Here is a 17,827-nt window from a genome sequence, read left to right as displayed (position 1 = left end):
CATAAGCTATGTTTGTGTGATAAACTCAATACCATTACTGCAGACACACTTCACTGGCTCTTAAAAAGGGATAGATTTTAAGTGAATAACTTAAAAAAAAAAAAAAAAAAACATTTGCAATGGCATGAGTGTGAGCAGCTGATGGCAGGGTTTTCAATGTGGGATGAACTATTCCTTTAATAAGGACATTATTTCAGCCTTTGCTTCATGAATCGAATCAAAGCGGACACTTGTTGACAGGCGTCATGCTGAGAGGTCTGAGCAAATTGCATTGGGATTCTGAAAGTGTGACCCAGTCCAGCTGGCCTTCATCTCTCTACATGCTCTGCTGAGCTCTCAGAGAGTCTGGGATTTGACTCTGGAGCAGAACCAGATTCATGTTACCATCCTGAAGAATCTGTTTTTGAAACCAGAGCAATTCCTCTTCCTCTTCCTCTATCACTCTCTCCTCCATCAGAGTTAATATCTAAAGCGCAGTGACCATGTGGTCCAGTCTCGCCTCTGATAGGTCAGCCCCAATGTGTTGTCGTCATTTTGACACCGATGTGTTCTGCTGACTGCCAAAGCAAGTGGTAGAAGGACTAAAAATAAATCTAGTTGCCATATCAGTCCCAGTCAGTCAGATGCAAAAGAGTGATATACTGTATATACAGTTTAGATTCACTCAAATGTATATATTATAATTTACGCTAAATATATAATAAATCCACAATGAATGTTTTATATTTTTAATTAAAGTTAATTTTCAATTATCATTATTATTATTATGTACATTATGTATTATGTACTTTTTTTTGGTGTGTGTGTGTGTTTGGCTTAAAATAAAAAAATGTCAAAGTGGTGTAACCATTCTGAAACTACCAACTAAATAAATAAATAAGTGCTAATAGACCGAAATTCTTTGGAAGAACCTTATACTATGCAATTTGGAATATATATATAATTTGTATTATTATGAATACTTGACATTGTTAATTGCTGCATTTTGTGATTGTGTAAGGATTTAATTCTTTTTTTGACCACTGTCCTTGCAATCCAGTCTCACTCAGTAGGAAGAAATTGCATACTGAATGAGATTGTTGCAGTATGAAATACCTGCTCTGCTCATTTGCATGGCAGCGAGGGACCACTCAGAGCCATTTTATGTTGGTGTTGACATTTTCCAGTCTGCTTGGCCTAAAATTGTGTATTTTAATGACTGTGTTGCTATCCACCACTTTAGTGACCAAAATCTCTTATCGAGAGACAGGAAACAGTAAATCCTATCAGATGTCTACTGTTTACATATATTTTGTAACGTGATGTTCTAATAAGACTAAATAATACCACATACAAATACTGGGTAAAATAGTCAATTTAAATTCAATACATTTAAATCAATACATTAAAAAAAATGTATTGATCGTTTTAACTATTTAATGCAACTGTAATGATTGCGGTCGATCAGACACATAAAAATTTGTTTTATTTAACAAATAATGAACAATACCCACCGGCGGCGCCAGGGGGGGGGGGTCTTGGGGGGGTCTCAAGACCCTGCAAAAAACGCTTTGACGCCCCATTTGACCCCCCACCCTCGTCCTGATTAAAAAATGTATATATCAAGGATAAAGATTAAAAAAAATTATCTTCAAACTACACAGAACAATAATAAATAATAATTATTTCGACATTTATTCGTACACTGAACCGAGAACCGTTTCTGTCGGACGCGTCCGATTCAAAAACCGAGGAGCTGATGATACTGCACATGCGTGATTCAGCGTGAAGCAGACTGACACAGAGCGCATCTGAACCGAACTGGGCCCGGTTCCCCAAAACGTTCTTATCGCTAAGTAGTTCTTAACCTATTCCTTAACCTCTCTCTTAACCTTATGGCAAGGTTCCCGACACGTTCGTACGCTAAGTATATCTTCTGTAAGTCACACTTTCGTAAGGTTGGTCTGGACCATTCGTAGCTCTCTCTTAGCGTTATTTGAGCTCATGACGCTACTGTACAGCAGTCTTTAGAAACCAGCGCAGCGAAGTACAAGTCAAACTATGGTGTGTTGACAATTTTGTGGCTCAACAATGATTTCTGTTATTTTTTAAGACTCATAATAAATTATGTTCGCAATGGATACAGGCCTATTTATGAAGTTGACTTTATGTGGTTACAGAACTAATAAGGTGGTAATTAGCCTAGGCTTTTTCGTAATGTAATTAAAGCGAATTGGCAATCATTTTTTTTTGGATAATTAAAATCTGGCAAACAATTTGGCTCTAAATGGCTAAGATCTTTAAATGGGTAAGCATGGTGGTGTCCAGTAAGCGACCAACTATGGCAGCAATCCAACATGTCCTTGTATTGAATCAAAGGCGGAGCCGGACTCGGAGCCGTTTAGTCCATGTCAGTTTTTTTTATTCGGCAATACTTAAGCCCTTTTGACATTTTGCCTGACGTGGCTATATTAAAAAAAAATCCCCTCCCAAGACAACTCATTGTGGAGCAGCTGGACCTTCCCAGACCTGCGCTGGCCAGGCTAACGCGGCGGAATTCTGCTTTAAGCCCTGAAGCCCAGCGCTACGTTTTTTTTATTATTATTATTATTTATTTATTTATTTTGCTACAGAGAGATTCATCGAGGTCGTGGGAGAGGGCTACGGCCTACTCAAGACCTCGGTGTGGAGGTGTGTCCACACAGTCACCAACGCCCTTCTGCGCCATGCTGGGGATTACATCCGGGTGGATGGCACACTCATCCCTATCGCCAATCCATCAGTGATTGATCGGGAGGAAATATCGCGAAAGGGATACGCGACCATAAACATGCAGGTTATAGTGGACCATAGGAGTGTGATCTTCGACTTGGTGCCAAGGTCCAGCAAAACTTCAAGTTCCCTGGCGAGAAGCTTGGTGCCCTTGTTTACGTTGCTTCCCCAGCATATTTTGTATCTAATTCTCTCTCTCTCTGTTCATTGTAGATAGGTTGTTTTTTATTAAAAAAATAAACCAATTGCAATCAATACCGCATTAAACAGAAGTAACTGCAGCTGCTTGCCAATCAATTCTGATTGTAAAGTACCTTACCATTAATATAAAAGTGTATTATATAATTTTCATAAGTTGTTAAACCCATGTCAAAAAGCGGCACAACGGGATAAGGAGGGTGGATGATTAGCGAGGGATACCCGGTTCGTCTAACCGTCACAACATAGCCTATCGTGTGAACATATTACTGACCATATGATAATTTAATTTATAGTCTATATTCTACTGATAACTTAAACTATGTTAAAATAAATGTTACTGTAATAATTTGAGGAATGTTTCATTTGCATAGAACGTGTTGTCTTTCTTAACGCTGTAATGCACCTTCATGTGAAGTGGAAAATCGATTCATGAGCAATCGATGCCAACTAATTCAGCACCCTGACTTTGGACAGCGCTCCTGTAACGTCGGACATAAGAGGCAGCGTGCTAAGAAGCTTCCTAAGGGACACTTCGGGGAACACACTTGGAAACATCAACAACTTTGGTAAGATATATCTTTCGATGTCTTCTTAGCGCGCTAAGAGTGAACGTTATCGGGGAACCGGGCCCTGATTCTTTTGGTGATTGATTCTGAAATGATTCTGTGCTAATGTTATGAGCGCGGGTAAACCGAAGGCTTGAATGAGGGACAGTCATCGCCAATGACATTACATCGAGTGCAAAAGAACTGGTGAACCGTTTTTTTTTTTTTTTCAACTGATTTATTGAATTGAACTGCCCGAAAGAACCGGTTCACTTGAGCACCTGCTCCTTTGCCCCTTAAGTGCCCTTTTGTCAAAACTAAATTTCCTCGAATTTTTTCTGTAATAACATTCCATTTTGTGAATGCCTGCCCACGCCCAATCAAAATATTAGTACAATTTATTATTAATAATAATTTAGCCGTAAATAAAATGACCAACATGATGACCTTTCACCTGACGACGACGACCTCATCCGACTGGGACGATTCCTCACGCCGCACGCGCATTTTTTAATTGCTAGAGGATATTTTCAACACCGTGGCAGCTGGTAAATGGTGTTTCATTCTCAGCGAAGTGATTTTGATGTTTATTTACTTATTATTAATTTACAAGAACGATGTGATGTGAGAACATGCAGATATGTTGTTTATATTGCTGTGTGTAGCCTGTAGTGTAGAAGTAACACTAGCGTGCTCTTTGAGGTAGAAAAGTTTAACAGGCATCGAGGGGTCTGGTCTTTTTTATGTTATTTGACTAAACTTTATATTATATATATTATATTATATTACAGTACTAATTTATTTTTTAACACGTAAAGTGCCTTAAAAGTAATTATCACAACACTGGTAAGGCTTATTCAGATTTTCTCATTCTCTGAATTATCATTATAAAAATAAAAACAATTCAGAAATGAATTAAAATATAATTATATTTTAAATGTGAAGCAAATATTTTTTTTTAACAATAGCTACAGTGTTTACAACAGCAAGACCACTTTAGCCTGTAAACTCAATAATATCTCTCTGGAAATAAATGTAAAAATATCAATGTCAATAAAAAATGCATAATATACCTGACATCAAAGTGCAGTGTGAAGGATATGAATAACAAATGTAGCCTGTCATTTGTTTACATTGCAAAGGTGTTCAATTTTAGACAACTACAACAGTAACAATAATATTAATCATTATATTCCAGTGAAACAGTTTTTTAATGTTTTGTATCAATATTTAAGGTGGACTTATTGATTAGGTGCAAGAGTAGTAGTGATGGTTAAAATAAAAGATTAATGCTGAAATAGTAAATTGAGCCTTGTTCCTAGATGGACAGATAGTGGAAAGTAATAGATCAAATGAGGAGATGGAGGTAGAGGAAGAAAAAGAGGTAAGAAAGAAACCAGTAAGAAAGCTTCTTCTCTCCATCTTCTCTATCACCGCAGGATGTTTCTTCCCCTCCAACCACCCCACCACCACCAGGACGGTCCCTCCTAAAAACTTCACGGGGGGTCGGCTGCGCCCCTGCCTTCATCTTCAGGCAGGAAATGCTGAATCCGTACCCTCGGATAGCGAGTTACGGAACGGGGCCTACGCCAAATACTTATCGTTTATATATAGCTTGCTGGGTCATTAATAAATGGATGATTGTTACAATATTTTCTCAGAGTCTTTCTGGTAGAACTAAGTAACTGATGTTTCCTTCACGCTGTAGATCTACTGAATATCAAAAGATTCTGAGTTCGGACGCCGTCCAAGTCTGAAACATGGCTCACGACCTCGGTCCCAGACACTGCTGTAACACCGTCTGATAACTTCTCTGTTTTACGGATGGACAGAACAGCCGAGGCCGGTAAATCCAAAAGTGATGGAGTGTTTCATGTTTAGCAAGAAATGGTGTGACCCAAGGAATATCTCCTCTCTGTTGCGCTCCTGCTCGCCTCATCTGGAATATTTATACATTATTTGCCGCCCATTCTATCTGCCCCGGGAGTTTTCAATGATCATCGTTACTGCTGTTTACATCCCACCTCAAGCAGACACCAGCTTGGCTTTGTCTAAGCTTCACAATTAGACCGCTCTATGCCCCACCTTTCTGAAATGCATAAATTTTTACAAAGCTCATCTATCTGAAAAGCGAATCTGCATCGATCTGTGCTCTGAATGGCCAGCTATCCAGAGCCTCAAGCATACCTTGAGCCCCTGAATACCTCAAGCATGTGACGAAAATGTTTTGCCCCTTAACATACTGTGATGCTGTGTGTCCCAGAGCGCAGAGACAAAAAAATTAAAACCCATTAGAAATTATGCATTTGTTGCATCCGGTGGAGACATAATTACTGATTATAATGACAATACCAGCGGTTCTCAATTCCAGTCTTTGCACCCCCCAGCTCTGCATATTTTGCATGTCTCTCTTTGTTAACACACCTGATTCAGATAATCAGCTCGTTAGAAGTGAGCTCCACGCATAAACTGTGTTCCCATTGACATGGACCCTACATAGTGTTCATTGCTCCCTACTCCCTGAGCAGGGGAAATATGTTACTTCACTTTGGAACATAAATTGACGGATTTCCACTGCACAACATCTTCACACACGGTGAAGTGTGACATCATATACCTCTGTAAATAAATACAAGTTAAATTCACGTCTCGCACACTTCAATGCACATTGAATGGAACATATACTTTTGCTTCCAACTAGAATCATGGTGGAATATCTTGTGATGTCCACTTCGCAGGGCACTTACGTTCAAATAGAACAAACATCTGAAGCGATAAGAGAAACATACAAAATGTGCAGAGCAGGGGGGTGCGAGGACTGGAATTGAGAACTGCTGGCTTTTAGAATTGAGAACTATACTGTCATGTTAAGCATTGCGATGCATCGCGCCATGTAAACATAAAACCATGTCTTCATTTGTGATCGGAGAAACGACAAACAAGTAACCCTGCTCTATACTGCTCAAAACTCGCATTTGAATCATCAGTGGCAAATCCTTACATATGTAAACCTACTTACAGACTGTGAGTCATAACAGCCAGCATTGTAGTCTTCTCTCCCAGGATCAGGAAACAGTCCTCCATAAAATGTGCAACACATATCTGAATATTTGGGTTGAACTGTTCTGAGTGTTTTAATTACAACTTAACCACAAATTTCAAATTGTGTCCTCTTTTGGAAGAACAAACAAAGTGTTTTCACTTTCACAAGGAAACACACAGCGTCGCAACAACATTACAAAGATTAATTAAACCGTTAAATCAGTTAAACAGCGAGAATAAAAGTCACGCCTTCTTTCTTTGTGTGAATATTTGGGCGGTGTTATGCAAATCTTTCCACATCGTGATGTAGACGTGAGGGGATGTTAGAATGAGAAGTTTTAGGTAGGTGTTTTAGGTAGGCGTTTTAGGTAGCCTTAACTTTTTATTAAGAATATCTCTTTGGATTTGAGACTGTAGTCTTTGCAACTTTACAGATAAGACTCCAAAGAGAAAGGAAAAATTTTAATCGCATCGTATTTTCCTATGCCAACAGTAGGCTATGCGTGTCTGTGAGTGTTTGTTAAACTAGTTAATAAAGTCTTATTTTTATCACACTTGAGGTTGTTCATTGTTTGCTCATAACCTGAGTCCCTAATCATGCATATTTTTGCTACATGAGAGTAGTATTGTACAATTTTATTTTCCTTAAACAGGAAAGCAATGTTTTTAGAATTGACTGAGAAGTAGTTATGATTGATTATACATATTTCCTCTTTGAGCTGATTAGTGATTTGTGATATTCTAGTGATAACAGAACTCCAACATCCCAAAATATATGTAATTTTTAGTATTAATATTCTTATTTATTTATTTTTTGGACAAATGTACTGTATATTTTAATTAATATTAATAAAGATGCACCTTATTAATCTTATTGATAGTCATTTAACTTTTTACTGTGTATATCAGCAGCTTGGAACAGATCTAAAAACTTACTCCATAACTCAACAGATTCCAGTGGGATGTTTGTGTGTGTAATTATTCATTTACTCTAATTAGCTATGGCTAGTTACTCCTCTGACACTCTTCAGGACAGAATAATATCCTGAATGTTTCTTCATTAGATATTATAACCACATTCGGATTTGGTTTCTGATTCTGCGAAGCCAAATGATATACAAAGGCAGACAAAAGATTGATCGCTTTCGATATGTAAATCCCCCGGAGCTAAAACACGAGTTTTCTGCAAGAGCCTTCACCACAACAGTCAAAGCAGATCATAAATAATTCATTATTCATCCAACTAAATGAGTTCTTTCAAAAGTAATACAAGAAGAAATATGTCTACAATTTTCTTGCATACGAAAGTAATTTTGAGACAATGGAGGTAGATTGTTTGGTGAGGTGCTGTGTTTACCTATTCTTCCCATCAATCACTCAGAGACAGACGGAAATACGGAAAGTTCCCATAAGAAAGAGACAGAAAACAGTAATAATGAGGTGGAACAGCCGAGCCAGAGGGATTGCTGGGAGAAGAAGAGGAAGATGGGAAAAATGGATCTTCTCTGTGTTCCAGAAAATTGTGGAATTGAAACGAGGAGTATCTGGTTTATTTCATCTGTGTTCGGAACAAATTATGAGCCCACAACATCCGTCGGGAATCTTACAGACTGCCATTCTCCAAGTCAGGAACCGGCTGAAAGCCGACAAACAGGACTATGAAACACCAGATCCAGGGAAGCAGCTTCCTGCAGTTCAAAATCACATCCAGAGGAGGAGATGTACTGTAACACGCTGAAGTTTATTTCTCGAGGGCAGGAGCGCACTTGTCCTCTGCTATTCATTTCCAGCCGGAATGAATATTTCCTACATCCCATAATATGATCAATCTGAAAGTGGTTTTAAAAGTGAGGGGCAGTGTGTGTAAATGAGACACGAGCGCTTCATCACTCCAGTCAGCTGTACGAGCCCCAGAACCCATTCAGACCTCATTTATGACTCCCTCTATTCTTTATAAGAGACATTCATCCACCTGCATCAGCAGCCCATCCACCATTTACCAGTGAAGATGAGAGAGAGAGAGAGAGAGAGAGAGAGAGAGAGGGAGGGATGTTAATGCTGGTCCAGATGAGACTAAAGCTCGTCTGCTGCTTCTGAGCTGTTCAGCATTCACGACTGTCTGCTGCTTCAATTATGCAGAGACACGAGGAGGAGGAGAGATGCCACACAGAGCAAAAGACAGACACTGAGTGAATTAAAAGAGCCTCTGTGAACACACAAAGACTAGAGAGAAGAGCTGAATCCCCGGCAGATGTGTGAGGTTGTGTCTCTCCTCTTAAATACTCAGACTTTCAGATCTAGAGCAGTTTAGAACTCCATAAGACTCTACATTGAGCATTAAGCAGAAACTATGATTAATATAAGGTAAAAAAAAATTGGAAACACTAAAATAAATAAATAATACAACTGTGACTAAACTGATTAGAATAAGAAAAGAAAACATAATAACAATAATAATATTAATGTAAACAGTTGAAAAAATTGAAAAGTCAACAATAAATAACAAAAAAAACTATGAAAACAATAACAGTAAAATGTAATAATTAAATTTTCAATTATTCATTAATACAATAATTTGAAATGTAATTGTTTTATAATTTTGTTTCTTTCTACTTATTTAAAATAAAAAATGTTGTATTGCATAAGATAAAATATACTTTGCATAAAAGATATACATTTTACAAAAGTTTATATTGCACAAAACCAAACATTATTTACAGTTAGTGTAGCTAGTTCAAGATAAATGGACACAAACAGTAATTGTGTATTACACAAGTCAGTCTGCTGGTCTTACATGTATTTGAGCTGTGATATAAAGCTTGTATATGCAGATGGTACATCTGTAAATAAAGCATTAAAGCATTCTGCTCTGTGGAAAACATGACCTGATTGTGCTTCCAAACACTAATAGCAACATTAAACCACAATAACAAAAATAACCCAGAAAACAACTCTGAATCTGTCAAATTTTGTACAGCATCTCAGGCATAAAGAAATAAAGTGAGAAGGCATGGATGTTTTGAAAAATGATTTATGTGAAGGTGAGGAATCTGTACCTCTGAATCTGTGTGAACTCACATATTATAGGAAGAGGGATTTGTACCTTTAACTCGTTCACATTTATTCATTTACAGATTGACTCTCACTGGATTCAAACCTGTTTGTTCACGGCCCAGATCCTTTAACCACATTACAGGATGTAGATTCATGTAGCAGCCATATGGTGTCCAAAACACCATTAATACAGTAATAAAGATCTGCTGCTCACTCTAGAGGAGCTCTGACTGCTAGACGGACACAGAAGGAGCTGCATAGAACTTAAAACACTTCAGCTGGAGCAAATGGCCATGTGACTATAGACAAACAGAAAAATACAAGCCGTCTACGCAATATCAGATACAGTTTATGTGTTTCAATGCAGCAGATGTGTTTCATCATTAGCATACTGTAAACCAGTTTAACACAGAGAGTGAATCTGAATCTTCTGATTGTAAAAGTTTCAGATATTAAATTAATTTCTGACACAAACACGTGTAATCACTTGTCTGATTGTGCTGCTTTCACCTCAAGCGTGATGCCAAGCGTGAAGACAACAAGCTGTTGTAGCTCTAAAGATAAGAAACACATGTAAACCGACACGGCTGCATGAGCAACCTGAGGGGACTCGAGAACTTGAACATTCACTGAGATATTCAAATGTTAAATGGTGAGATTTATTTGTAACACATTCAGCTCACATTCACAGGATTTAACAAGGATAGAATTTTTGAAAAAAAATAAATTGAGAAAGTTTTTTTTAGTTATTATGCCACAATCCTCTTCAAGCTGCATTTATGCAGAATGTATAATTCATAAAGATAGCCTTATAAACATATTCATAACACATTAGGAGTAAAACATACATACATGTGAAATCATCTGTGACCACAAAGAGAGAAGATGAAAGAAAACTATTGACTTACATTGAGGCCTCTCTGGAATAGCGGCTGTCCGATGACGTTAGCCAGCATTCGGATCAGAGCGGCTCCCTGCAGAAACAACAGAAACACACACATTCAGTAAAAGCTCCTCATTTATACCTGCTCGCAAAATATATACATAGTATGAAAGTACAGTAATCCACCTACAATAGAAGTCAATGAGGCATGATATTCTGTATAAAAAATGTGAAGCCTGTATTTTTAAAAGTGCTTATATTGATTTGTCTGTACATTATTATGTGTATTTTTAACTAGACAGTTGACAAAATCATAAATTTAGTCGTGGGACTACTTTTGAATTTGTGGATATAAACGACTATTGTAATATACGTTTGAATTTTTGGAAAATTAAATTAAATTAAATTAAATTAAATTAAATTAAATTAAATTAAATTAAATTAAATTAAATTAAATTAAATTACAATTTTACATGCTTGTCCATTGCAGAACTTGTTTAATATTTAATAAAATATCAGTTATTAATAATGTCCCTGCTCTTTTTCTAGCAGTTCTTCTTCTTCAAGTATTCAAGGTTCATCTAAACAAGAACTGCATGACACTCGTCCTGCTGATTTCTGCAGTTCCATGAATTTGTATTTTTTTGACTTTGAGTGACTTTGACATGCTCATTTGACAGCATCTAATTCCCATCTCTCCACATCCCATCCTCCACAGCCTGTGTGATGAGTGTCACTTCCTGTTAGCGCTGAGGACTCATGGGATGTGTTGTGGGATATCAGAGGGATATGTGAGGAGGAAGTGATGAGGGACAGCTGCGTGTCAGGTTCACTGCAGTTTTACTGACAGAGTTCATAACACCACAGAAGCCGCAGGGAAACAGGGGAGGGGCTTGAGGAACAACAAGAACCAATCAGAATCCAGCTGTGCATTGATTGACAACTGAAGAACGAGTTAAAGCAAAAACTCAAATCTTCTTTGGATGGAAGATTTTTTATGGTTTGAACTCTGACAGAGGACAATGGTTTTTCTTTACTGCTCTTTGTGCCTTTAATGGCTTTCAGATGTTCAGGATGAGAGGATATATTTGGGCGCTGGAGTTATTTCAAGTATGTTCCAGTAAGAAAGAGGTAATTAGAGGTCGTCTTGTCTGAGATGAAATGTTTATTGTGCAGCTGAAGTTCCCAGAGGACACAGAACCTCACAATCTCTCAGTGTAACGGTTTCTGTCCATGGCTTACTGAAAAAACAAGCTTTTAATTAAACAGTTTTTCTTGTGTATGTGAAGAGGCTTATAACAACGCGACTTCATTTACAATTCACAAAAATATACTGAGAAGTCTTTAGCTGAGAGAAAAATAACGAGCACATGGAGGTTGTTTACTGGACTTAGTCCTAAAATAACTGACTGATTTACACCGACAATACTGTTGTTTTACAAAGTTATTGTTTCTCTTCTGTTGGCTGTTTGTAAAAAACAGAACTGAATGTGGAATTTCACTGAACTTGATTTATGCTCCGTTTAGAGTCAATATAAACCAGTTCATTCAGCTCAGCTCTATATTAAAGGTTAATATTCAATTCCATCATGCAGCTGAAGTCTGTAGGAGCTGATGAGAGATTCTCTTGCCTTCTTGTACGCGATCCAGTCAAACACTCTGTCGATGTCTGTGGCTTCGAACACTTCCTGAGAGATGGGATGAGAACTGGCCAAACCGTCCAGTAACATCACCTCATGAAGAACATCAGTCAGAAACCTCTGCTTCTCCTGTGGATGACAGACAAACACTTTGTTCTGTTTTATTTTCATAAGTAAAAATCACTCTAAATGAAATTAGAAAGTGGTTATAGGAAAATCCAGCTCATATTTCTCACGACTGAAGCCTTTATTCCAGCAGCAGCATCCCACAATCCACTGATACAATGAACATTCACTGCCAACACACGAGAGCCGACACGACTCACTCATGAGAGAAACACTGCTGCCAACACTCTGTGTTTGTGTGTGTGTGTGTGTGTGTGTGTGTGTGTGTGTGTGTGTGTGTGTGTGTGTGTGTGTGTGTGTGTGTGTATGTGTGTGTGTGTGTGTGTGCAGAGGGTCTCAGAGGGTCTCTGATCAAATGTCTCCCTGTAGGATTCACTATAAAGACAGGTAGAAGTTTTGGGTCAAATGAAAAAGACCCTCGTCATTTACTGTGTGTGGATCAGCAGAGAGTCACGATCTCAAATACAGTTTTTCTGGAGCACATGAGGACGATGTTACTCTGATACCAGCTTATTCCCTATTTAAAGGAAGTCTGAACTGATTTTTTTAATTTTTAAAAATAATAGAATGAGAAATTAAACCACAAGGAGGCAGTTACCATGGTACTATTTTTCTTCGAATAACATTTGTGTATAATGTAAATATTCACAGAGTAATCAGAGGTATGTAATGTTTATTAAATATTATAATATATTAATACATTCCTGCTCCAGTTTTGTTGAGCAACTTCTAAACTTCTATTTTCAGAGGATGTAAAAAAAATAACATAAATACATCATGAATGTAATACCACAAACTATTATACATTTCAGTAAATTGTGCTTCTGTAGTGAATCTGTTTTCCTGCTACTCATTTGAATGCGGCGGTTTGCCAGTTACCGTACACGAAAATGGATGAAATATGAATCGCATGAATTATATATGAAAGTATTATATTGCAGGTTCTTATCTAGAACATCTCCATACTGGGATATCTGGAGAAATTTGAGTTATCAAATTGAAAATGACACTAAATTAATATTTTATTATTTTCTCATCTATGTATTTGGTAAAAGTGTGTGACTAAGAGAAAGCCATCAAACTATCAGCTGCTATAAACACGTCTGGCTTTGATTCTCTGAATGTTTTATTAGACCTTTATACTCTATCATTATGAATAATTCTTGCCCATTACAGCTTTTGGCAGCTTGATTAAGAATCATGTTAAAAACATTAATCCAAGGCAGGATATTTTAATCAAGGGATTTGAGCTCAAACGAACAACATATGAATCAAGAAACAAATGTTCATCAGAATCATTCATAATTTTATGTCAATACAATAAGACATTTTTTACTGACATAGTGAATCCTGGTTTCTTCCAGGGTCGGAAATTAATGGGGGCTTAGAGCAAAAATACCAAAAAAAAAAAAAAAAAAAAAAACACCTTAAACATTAAAGAGACAATAATTAAAGTTGTCTTTATGTAAAAATGTCCCTGGAAATAAATTTCTGGAGGCAAATGTTGCCCCTTAATGGAAAAGTTAATTTCTGGGCCTGATCGATTACAAAGTCAAACAAATCCATACAGAGAATATTTCCAGCAGGGTTGCCAGGTTTTCACAACAAAACCTGCACAATTGTCTAAACTAGCCCAAAAATAGCCCAATCGCGTTTGAGGGGGTCCCCTGTTAAAAATCGTGTTCCAAGGGTTAAAATACACTTTTTTTGTGGGGTTGAGGTGACATGGAAAACAACCCGCGGCAACAGTGATAAAGTATCCAAATTCCACTGGAAAACCACAGACTTGGCAACACTGATTTACAGGTATCTGAGTTCCGAACTAAGATTTATCTATAGCTTTTTACAATATTTGTAGATCAAACTGTCTTCTGGATGGCTTTGACGTTAATTTCTTTTTGATCAGCTAACGAAAGGTAGAATTTCCTACAGTAGAATTACATCTGAGGTACAGTTACCTTTAGATATTTGTGAAACATTAAAAACTGAAACATTATGCTTAATAGACTGCTGCAATAATTTATCCCTTGTATTTAACTTCAGAGTTAAGACCTTGGAGAAAATGGAGACTTCTACAGAAATCAGTGAGCTTTTTTCTCAAGCTATTTATATGATCACTTAAGTTGTCTTCTGGAACATAACAATGTGTGACAGCTGTCTTATTATCCGTCTTATTTTCTGATGGGCAGTTGCTTTATTATCCAAACCAATATGAGCCTTAAAGTTTAATCTGTATATGTATACATAATCAATAGCAAATGAGGTCTTCAAGTAAATAAACAACATTATGGTGAATGTGAATACAACGAAAACTGACAGACTGAGAAAAATATAGAACAGCTGGTGATGTAGCGCTGATTTGATGCAAGTCATGTAATGTGCACTATAAAATAAGTGAAATGAGAAGAGCTTCCATCTGGCCCATATGTGCCCTCAACAAGGTGTTTACATCCAATGATACTTCATTTAGATCCTGCTTATTAGTGTCTCAACATCATCACCTGCTGTAGATGCACCTGAAGATCAACTGCTTTAGGCCAGAGACAGCACTGATGCCTGGCTTTGGAGCAATGCCTTATGGGTAACCAAACCTTTCTGAAAGCATCTCTAGCATGATGGATGTGAGAAAGGGGAGGAAAACCTACAGTCGAATAGTTATGAGCAGGTGAATGAACCTATAGTTTTAATGACCTATTACAGCCTGTGTCAGATCACTTTTGAGTTTTCAGTTCTTTTTTCAACTCCTTCCCCTTATGCATGCAACATAATACATGCAATTTTATCTAAATATTGGTAGGGAAATGCTTACAGTAATCCTATCAGCGTACTGAAGTTTTTTTTTTATCAAAATCTAATTCCTCCCTAAATATGACATTCCCTAAACAGTCTCTCTGCTTGGTTGGTGCCCCATAACCAAGGTGGCTTGGAGCAGAGAGGTATGAAATACTAGGACAGACGGATGGGAAGGTATGTGAATGTGAATGTATGAGCTTAAAGTACACACATATCAAATCTTATTCAAATTAGAAAAATAAATAATAGCAATTTAGTTTATCTTTAACCTTAAAATTGAGAGTTTACTATTGTCATATTGCATTATTAACACTATTTTCCCATAATCCTGTAAAGTTGCTTTGACACAATCTGTATTGTACGGAGCCCTGCACATGGCATGCAGGAAAAAAATAGTAGGCTAAATCGTGTGCACAATTTACTAAATTCACTCCCTCAATGTACTAAAACGTGCACATGATTACTATTGCATTCCCTCGTTTTACTATTTTGTTCACTTGATTTATAAATTGTGCGCACGAATTACTAATTCGTTCCCTCGATTTGCTAAATCGTGTGGACAATTTAGCAAATCGAGGGAACACAATAATAATCGTGTGCACATTTTAGTACATTGAGGGAACGAATTAGTAAATCGTGCGCACAATTTATTTTTTCCTGCATGTACCGTGCGGGGCTCCATAGTATTGTTTAAAGCACTATATAAATAAAGGTGACTTGACTTGCTTTAGACTGCTTTTAGCACTTGAACTTAGCATACACTGGCATAAGTCTATGACACATCAGGTCTGAATCATGACCAACAACCCACAACAATCTTCACACTAGCTCATGATCAAAATAATGTGGCTCATAATTGTGCAGAAGATCCAAACAGATTTAATCAGCATGACTGCTAATTCATAGCAAAGTGTCATAAACATTGGAAGCCCACGGTGTAATAAACATTGATGTTTGTTCTGCTGCAATAACATTAGTCAGTACATTTAACATATACTGATAACCAGATCCTAATAAAGAGAAACCCCTTCAGAAGAACTGTAGGATGGTAAATGTGGGATATGTGGGAACTGTGGGAAGATTTTTTAGGGAAAGAAGTTAGAAGTCCTGTTCTCAGCATGAACAGGACTTCTGTTACTCCAGAAACTCCAATGAAAAATTAATAATGTTCAGATATAGAGACTGGAGAAGCTGTGAAATGTGTTTGACTTGCTCCTGATGTTCACAAACACTCCTGGATTTGTTTACTATCCAACAGGAATATCATGACATGATGGTTTGGATGTACCTGGTCTGGTAAAATAGCCTCAAAAATATTGGCGGTTTAACAACCATTCAGGGGATCACTGAAACTTTGGCTCCTGTGATGTGACAGAGCGTTGTCATTCGAAGTCATGCTTAGTCTTTCTCTGAACATGAACCCATCTGGATGTAGAAAATGGATGTGGGATGACTCATTAGACTATGTGACGTTTACATTACACTTGGTTTAGATGTTGTGCTCTAGTATGTGTGCTGGCCTTCAATTCAAGTTTTTATTTTTTTGAAGGCAACACAAATTCCAGCTCTTCGAAGCTCTGCAGTAAACTAGCAGTTTTAATTCAGACTATGACAGAGGTGTTGCAATACGAATGTAGTTTGTCTTTTCTCACTGAATAAGTTTTGCACATTTTGTGACTAGCAAAGTATTAAAACCTGTCATGAGCAGAAACTCGTCAATCTAGTGCTATTATTTCACAGCTGTCCTTTGATAATTGATCTGGAGACAACTACTCGCAGACTAAAGTGTCACTGCAACACAACAAAATAAGACAGCATAAGCACCGGCTGCTCTGGCAATAAAACAAGACTGAAATAGAAGCTTTTGATAACAGAGCTCAACGTATGATTCTTTGTGCACATGAAGTCAAACTCAAACTGTGCTCATAATAACCATTAAAACAGCTGGAACAATTTGTTTTTTACAAGCTGATAATGAAAAAGTCCACGAATGCCCCTATTTGGCATGCTAATCCACTACTGTCAGTGAGATCAAATGTACACTTGTCATTACATGACATTGTAAAACATTGTCATTTCAGCTAATCTTCATCAATTTGAGAACACTCAACGTTTAAAATAAAAAGCATTTTTTTTAATGTATTTATTTAAATTAGAACCACAAAAACCAAAACCAAATTGAAATCAATGCCAGGGTGTTATCAGCATTTTGCAGCTGAAACAAGATAAAACATAGATTCTAGTACCTCATATGGGATTGTTATTTTCTGCTCAGTGGAATCTTGGTACTAGAAGTAATGCTTAAGATCCCATGTGTGTAAAAAGCATAAATGATTGCCCTGTTTTAAGAGATTTAGACATCTAAACAGCTTGAAACCCATACACCTTTCACTATATAGCGTGACTATCTGTACATTATGATATACATCTTTTGGGTCAAATGATGTCAAGCAGAATCTTTTTTTCCCATTCCATCCAAGTTATAAAGGATACATTTAAGAAAAAATAATTGAATATTACAGCAATTTCTTCTGATCAATAAAAAAAAAAACAATAACAACAACCAAAACTCACCATGTTCCACTTTGGAAAGAGGAAATCAGTCCCGATGTACTCGAAGTAATGCGCAAATCCCTCCTTCAGCCAAACGTCCTCCCACCAAACCGGTGTGACGAGATCCCCAAACCACTAGAAGAGAAGAAATGAACAATCAATCATCAACAGAAAACAGAGTGACCATTACAGAAGATTGATTTCATGTTCACTGTTGAAGAATTACAAAAAAACCTTTG

The 17,827-nt window shown here is 37.2% G+C and overlaps 1 protein-coding gene across 1 annotated transcript in view; it reads right to left on the bottom strand.

Annotated features, from left to right (window-relative positions):
* LOC132105890 (thyrotropin-releasing hormone-degrading ectoenzyme-like) overlaps positions 1–17,827 on the bottom strand; it is a 144,285-nt gene that overhangs the window by 58,663 nt on the left and 67,795 nt on the right. The window contains exons 5-7 of the mRNA XM_059511371.1: positions 17,610–17,723; positions 12,108–12,245; positions 10,502–10,567 (exon numbers count right to left, since the gene is read on the bottom strand). Of these exons, the coding sequence (XP_059367354.1) occupies positions 10,502–10,567; positions 12,108–12,245; positions 17,610–17,723 (318 nt within the window). The remainder of the gene's footprint in view (positions 1–10,501; positions 10,568–12,107; positions 12,246–17,609; positions 17,724–17,827) is intronic.

This window comes from Carassius carassius, chromosome 26, assembly GCF_963082965.1.
Source record: "Carassius carassius chromosome 26, fCarCar2.1, whole genome shotgun sequence".
Taxonomy (NCBI): domain Eukaryota; kingdom Metazoa; phylum Chordata; class Actinopteri; order Cypriniformes; family Cyprinidae; genus Carassius; species Carassius carassius.
Note: the sequence above shows the minus strand (reverse complement) of the source record. Positions and strands in the feature narration are given on the sequence as shown.